The sequence below is a fragment of the Mesitornis unicolor genome, unplaced genomic scaffold (genome assembly GCF_000695765.1).
Source record: "Mesitornis unicolor isolate BGI_N332 unplaced genomic scaffold, ASM69576v1 scaffold40574, whole genome shotgun sequence".
NCBI lineage: Eukaryota > Metazoa > Chordata > Aves > Mesitornithiformes > Mesitornithidae > Mesitornis > Mesitornis unicolor.
This window is the reverse complement of record NW_010182915.1, coordinates 4,829-12,122: the sequence shown is the minus strand read 5'-3', so window position 1 is coordinate 12,122 and position 7,294 is coordinate 4,829. Positions and strand designations below refer to the sequence as shown.

Sequence of the window (7,294 nt, the reverse complement as noted above, 5' to 3'; positions counted from 1 at the left end):
GGAAACCAGCTTGGCAATAACACGAATAGTTTTCTGGTTCACTAAACCAGCTTACTGAAATAGAACAAGGCACTACAGTTGGCAGATAGCTGAGTGTTTTGGGGGTGGCATGAGGGACAAGAGTGGAAGAGGAGAACTTCCCTCCCACTGGAGAAAAACTACATAAATACGGCAAAAAATGCCTGCATTTTCTGGTTCAATTACATAACACTGATACCTATTTCCAGCAAAACACAAAAACCTATATTCATGCTAGGCAGTGCTGATGGATGTCCCGAACAGAATTTTTGGGATGCAGCACAACATACGAATACTCACATGATACAGGAGATTTCTCCTCATTTCACACAGCTATGACTATCTTGCATTACCTCCTCTCTAAGGTTTCTCATCTCTTACTGTTAGCACGAGTAGACTGCAGTATCTCAAGGGGAAAAAAGCTCATGAACTGTTTGTTCTCAATTGTAACTGGTGGGCATAACACAGCGTTTAAGATGCTACCCAGTCTTGTAATGGTAGCAGTAGCAAGAAAGTAAAGAAACAGAACCCTAGCTTAGGAATCGATTACAAATAATTCTCCCTAGCATCCTCCACCTGGGTTTGTGCCCGGGAAACAATTTTATGAAACACAACATAAAGTTTTGCTGACATGAAATAGGACATCTTTTATGTAAGATTTCAGCACCTTTAAAAAACCTACAACAGGAGGGCCACATTGGCTTTGAAGGCACACAGAACTAAATTTAAACATTTTTAACATGCAAAATATGCTATTTTGCTGCCGTAAAATTCACATAACTACTCACCTATCTTCTTGTCCTTTTTGTTCATGACTAATTGATGCAAGCGTTCCTTTAATTTGTTATATTCTCTCTCTTTCCTCTTCATATCGTGATTGTACTGTGTAGCTCTACTTGAAATTATGTTCTGTAACTTCTGTACCTAAAAACAACCCCACAAAAACTGCATTTCTTTAACTGATGGATAAACACAGTTTTTCAGAAAATGAAAACAAATAAGGAAAGCGAGACGACACTTCTATTAAACTGTATTTCTGGTGAAAGGAAGTGACAAAAGAAATCAGAGGCATCCTCCAACCTTATGGATTCTGACCGCAGACTTATCTCAGGGAATTCAGTTTCTTCTCTGCAGAAATCAACACCATAAGCAACATATTATAATACTGTAATATAATACTGTATTAATATAGTGTTATAATACTTATTATAATGCTATAACTCCTCCGAAGTACAACTGAACTCATGTTCTGGCAATTCACCTTCTTTAATGCCTTTATTGAACAGAGCAGAGACATACTTTTGGCTTCAGCAGTTAATGCTCAGGATCTAGTCTTACTCAAACGCTGAATTGTGCTTGTTAGGTTTACACTGAAAAAACACCACCCAACAAAAAAACCCCAAAAACCCAAACAACAAACCCTCCTCTTTTGGGCAGCAGGATGCTGAAAACCAGACTATTCTATTTAGTCTAAAAGAACATTAAAACTTATCGTAAAGCACATTCTTAGCCTGTGCTATCAACAGCTGGCGTTTTTTGAATTATCAGTTTTAACCTTACAAGCGTACAACACATTCTATATTTAAAGCTAAGAATTTGAGGATGTTCACTATATACAGACAGTATTGCAACTGTTAACAGTGTGAATATGTTTATGAACACAGAGCACTCACAGCCATGCACAGGACAGCAAGAGGAAGGAGCACAGTGGAAACAGAATTCCAAACTAAGCAGAGTCTTCTATTTCAGTGTTTTCTAATCTCAGTTCTTTCAAGACTCCCAAGTTTAACAAGACTGTGCTTTTGGGTTGGTTCCTGCCTCCCCCACCTCCCTTCTTTTCGGTCTTTTGCTCTCTGCAGTATAACCAAAAAACTTCAACACATGTCTGAGAAAGAGACTAAATCCTTTTGCTCCCCCTCCTTTTTTATATTTTTAAACATTCGAAGATAAAGCTATAATCAAAAGTATAGAAAGTCTCAGAAAACTGCACACGTGCATTTCTGCAGTATTTCTCTGCCATCATTATAACTTGGACCTATCCCTTGCAGAACATATTTATCCATATGTAACATGTTAATTTAACTTTGGTGAAAGACATTTAGCAACCAAAAAAGCATTCAAAGTGAACAAGTACGAGACTTGCAAAAAACCTGTTATATTATTGACTATTGTGTTCATGTCCAGGACAACTCACTTCATCCTTTTCATTTTTAAGCAACTGGTGCAAGTTTCTGTTCTTGCTTTGCAGTTGTCTATCTCTTTCCTGAAGTCCAACTATCTCTCTTTTAGATGATTCCAACTGTTCCTAGAAAAGGCATTGATAGTTAAGCATAAGAATTAATAGCAATGGATTAAAAAACAAACAAAAAGAAACCCACCAAAAAAACATCTTAAAAAGCCATTTCTCTAGGTAAAATAAGTGGAGTTTTCTGGAACCTAACGTTGTATAGTTTTTGTTTAAAAGTGCAGTTATGCACAATTTTTAATGTCACCTTGAAATGCTTCACATAAGAGACCAGTCTCAGCAGGACCACTATATTGGTCACGGAGACAGTGCTGGCCAGACCTAGTGAAAACCAAGCCTTAAAAGCCCTCAATCATGCACTGATATTTCTTCTATTATTTAATTACTTTCTCAACAGAATCAAGGGAAAGACTCTTCTGACATGGCCGCACATACAAGTACCCATGAAGCAGCACAGGCTGTGAACTTCAACGTACCAGCTACTCCAGTCATTGCATGTATTTATCCTGTGATAAAATGAAACCTATCCTCAGTTTTGCCAACAGCTTCTAAGCAGTTCTTAAAGATTTTGTAGTCAGCTATCCAAAGAATCCAACAACAAAAAAAATACAAGGAAAAAGCTACTGAGAATGACTGATAACAACCCTGGAATGCACACTAGAAATGTTACCTACACTTTTACTGGGTACAATTATATTGGGAATTTATCTTTTAGAGCTGGGCATATCCTTTTAAGTGATACTGAACGATAGGCACTGACATGTTTAACACTTTTATCCACTGCATGCATTAACTCTTCCAATCTGAACAGTCTTCTCTCTTCCTTGATTAAAGAGGCCATAATTTTAAGTAAGCTTTCAGTTCTCGCTAATTCATATTTTGTGAACTTTAAGGGATTTTTTTTTTCCCAGTTGAAAATTCCTTTAGAAAATCTAACCCAAAATGCACATAAAAATAGCATTGCAGATTAGTACCGGGGGAAGAAAAAAAAAAAAAAGAGCACTCACTGTTAAGAATGCACAGTATCTGTTAAACATAAGTGCTGCATAATATTGATGGATTTATCTTGTTTTCTACCTTTAATTTAGCATAGCAGTTCTGTAAGTGATCCATATCACTACCCAGTTTCAGATGCTGCACTTCTACTTCTTCCTGAGCTCGAAGGTTCTTGTGCTGCAGTACAAGCAACTCATTCATGCAATTTATGATAGATATTAAATTTAATTCTTTTCCTTTGGACTCTGCATAAATAGAAGGAAAGCCCAATGTTGTCAATTCCTGGTAAAAGAGAAAGGAGAAGGGGAGAAATAACTGGATCAATCTCTTGCAATTCTCCAAAGAGAAACAATACCAGGTGAAATCCTATATTAAGGAAAAAGAAAAAATCCTATTCCCCACCCACTTTGACTTCTGAGCATTGAGAAAGAAGCCTTCTTAATCCAGTGCATCCATCCACAACCTCCAATAAACAAGATAATCTGGCTTACCCTATTGAGATAGGATATACTCTGTTCAATATTCTCTTCTGTGCAGAAGGCACTGAAAACGCTGTGCATGCTTGCGGACGAAGGCAGTGGCAAGCGTAGCACTTGTGAGTTCATACTTGGGTGAGATATCTTTTTTCCTGAGGTATATTGAAAAGTATTTTTGCTATCTAAAAGTCAAAAACATTAAGAAACAAATCAGGGCTAATAGTTTAGAACATATCACAAAAAACCCCCTCTACTCAAATTATTATTTATAGAAATTTACAAGTCTAGAGCTTAGAATTTCACTTTGAGTGACATATGTTAAACAATTCACAATAAAAAAAATTGATAAACTTCCACTGAAGATCTGAAAACTCAGTAACATTTTAAGGTATTATACCTCACAAATTTTACTTTTTCAAGGAAAAAACTGCTCAACCTTTCTTCCTAATTGGCTTGCTAACAATACAATTTGTAAAACAAAAAATTGAGGAGGTGCAAAAGCTGTGCATTCAGTGAAAACTCTTATAGAATGTATTATATCCTTATTCATATTAAGTGTTCTACAGCCAATACAAGAAGCCTTCAAAAATGCAAGATAACCTGAAAGATGTAATTAAAAAGAAGAACGTGACTGAAGAGTCTTAGAACCTGTATCTCTGCGTGAAAGGACAGTATTTTACAGCAGCATTTCTGTATGGACCAAATCAAAACAAAGCACTGTATATATTACACAGTATTTAACATTCTGCTTAACTAGTCAAGTGTGCCATGAACTAAACTCCAATCTCACTGTTTAGCAGCTATGACATCACTGGTAAAGTTAACTAATCCACTAAATTCAAAATATTACCAGTTTACCTGAGGATAGCACTGGCACAGTAACAGTCTTCCAATCTCCCATAGCAACAAAGACAGGCAGGTCACCTGAGCTTCAGCAGTGAAGTATTTAGTACAATTGCTGGCAACGCGTGTTACGTAGGTATCTCCTAAAATAGCGAGAGCGTTTTAGATTAACAATAGCAGCTAATACAGCTAGAAGATTAAAGGAGGCATAGGAGAGCGACTATTGGATTTGAGCCATGTGAAATTTTTTCTGCTTCTTTACATAGCATTTGGAACACAGCAAGTGCAGCAAATACGCTGTAAAAATGATACATCTATCTATATTTAGTTGGCCTTAAACTTAAACTAAGTCTTGTAAGCCATTAAAGTGCTATACACACATGAAAATAATAAAGACACCATTGATAACTGTTGTTTCTGTTTATATATTTCAGAGAAAACTGAGCAAAGCAAATATTAAATACTTTCCTGCCACATAACCAGAAAGCAATTTTATTAAGATAAACTTGTGTGAGGTTTTAAAATAAATCTGTCAGAGTAGGATAATAAAGAATCTCAAAATGCTGAGGAAAACAAATAGGAGAAGCCTTACCCTGTTGGCACAGCCACTCAGTGCAGCACTGGCCCTCTGCAGTCCAAATGAAAGTCGCACACTCGTAAGAGCAAACCAACTGTCCCCTCACTCTACATCCACCACCCAGTAAGGGACATGATACCATGGTGGAAACTTAAGATCCAGCTTGGATGCTTAACATTTGGACAGCGTAACCTATCAGCTGTTAAGTGGACAGCAATGCCTTGGGGAAACAAAACTTTTCCAGTCAGGTGAAAGGTCCCTTTTTATTCAATGAACTGTTCAGAACAAAATCTCAAGTCAGACTCTGTAGACTGTCAGTGCTTTCCCCTCACCCCCCACCAGTAGTGTTCTAATAAATGCACTCTGGATAAGCAGCTTCCTAATTTGACACCACAACCTTGTATTTTGATCACTGTGAAAAAGGCATTCGGAGGAAAGAAAAAGGGAAAAGGAATAAAAAGTGTGTTCTGTTATCCACGAGGTCTCTTGAGAAAACAGACAGTAAGAATCCTTATTGACATTTCAAAGCACAGAACACAGGGCCCAAAGTGACACCAAGTTTTTATGAGATAATACTGGAGGCACAGCCATGTTATAGAGTGCTCAGCACCAGAAAATAAAATATCCAGCTGGAGGAATATTTTCCAGGCTCTTAAATGTACTTGGATAAAAAGGTAAACAATTATTCAGCAGATGAGTAGAAAGCTTGCAGGAACCACTAAAGTACATATCGGAAAGTATATGTCAGGCAACAAGAAAACAGCCAATGCAACAATCGAGGGGCTCTTCTTGTTTAAGAAATGTTTTTCTACTTTCTTTCTGCTCATACTAATTGAGGCACATTTTTCAGTTTTCCCCTCCCCCCCAGAAAAACAAAGATGTCCAGAAATGAAGTAAGGGAAGGTTCAGATTCTAAAGGCAATAACTGACTTCATAGGAGAAATCTGAAAGGCAATCTTTATTTTTATTAATCCTTCTGAAACAACTCTGCTTTTTAAAATTGAATTCAAAGTAAAACTAAAGATTAAGAGGACACGCTTACATGTTAGTTTTGTTTCTATTGGATCCACCAGATAGAGAAACCTGCAAATATAAGGGAAAAAAAAGGCAAATCAAGATACAAGTATATTCCCATTACAGGTGCTGCAATCCTGCATTCTAATAATGTATTTCAAAAGGTTATAAAGTAACTAAAGACACACAAATTCCATTAAGACCTGTTGGAAAGTCCACAGAAATACTACTCACATTTCAGATATGCCATTACTTGCAAACAAACTGGCTTTTATTCTTTGAGAGGCTGCATATCCATTGCGAGATCTTATCACTCAAAGTACGAATCCCCAACCCGCAGGTGTCTCTACACTGACAATACTGTTCTGACACAGCATCCATCACCCCAAACAACATCTGACTGGAAGCAGGAACAGGACTAGTCCAGGTGTGGGAATGCAACGATTCTCTAAATCTCAGGCCTGCAATGCAGACGCTGGCTCATTCATTACAGATGTTTTAGCAAGACTACTCTCTAGTGACACTGTTTCCAGGTACACCAACATGAGGACTCCAAGAAAATTAACACACAAACTCAGGTTCAGAAGGATGTCCAGTGAGGATAGAAAAGGCAAGAACAGTACCACAAAGTTCAGACAACATAACCATATTATCCTTACATTAATCACTCAAATTTTCTTCACCTGTCAAACCACTATCCAAGAGTATCTCAAATTATGTGTCATCAAACCAGTGCAGTAGCTTTGAAGCAGTAATAATTTTAGAGTGATCAGCATTTTGTACTCGAATCATCTTTACATGCTGTATTTAGACTTAAACTCAGATGTGCAGAACGAGACCATCGCTGCGTCAGCTGCAGAGGGAATGCTACAAGCTTTTCATCCCATGCTAAGATCCTCTCATCAGCTCCATATGGCTCCCAGTGCCACTTCAGGACCTCAGTCATGACTTCTAAAGCTGTCTAGTGATTAAGACGTATCCGATACATTTCCTTCCCAGGCTGGACACTTCCTCTGGAGCAACACGGCTCAAAAATAGCCTCACTCAAGTATGCTAAAGATGAGCATTCCTGACAAAGACAGCATGGATGCACAATTAATTTAGATACACTGTACTCAGAAGGGA

At 37.6% G+C, this 7,294-nt stretch overlaps 1 protein-coding gene across 1 annotated transcript in view; it reads right to left on the bottom strand.

Moving 5' to 3' along the window:
* Window positions 1-6,242, bottom strand: part of SSX2IP (synovial sarcoma, X breakpoint 2 interacting protein) — a 15,631-nt gene extending 9,389 nt beyond the window's left edge. The window contains exons 1-6 of the mRNA XM_010183941.1: window positions 6,198-6,242; window positions 4,594-4,721; window positions 3,751-3,917; window positions 3,341-3,541; window positions 2,213-2,323; window positions 807-942 (exon numbers count right to left, since the gene is read on the bottom strand). Coding sequence (XP_010182243.1) covers window positions 807-942; window positions 2,213-2,323; window positions 3,341-3,541; window positions 3,751-3,917; window positions 4,594-4,636 — 658 coding nt within the window. The 5' untranslated portion in view covers window positions 4,637-4,721; window positions 6,198-6,242. The remainder of the gene's footprint in view (window positions 1-806; window positions 943-2,212; window positions 2,324-3,340; window positions 3,542-3,750; window positions 3,918-4,593; window positions 4,722-6,197) is intronic.
* Window positions 6,243-7,294: the final 1,052 nt, after the last annotated feature.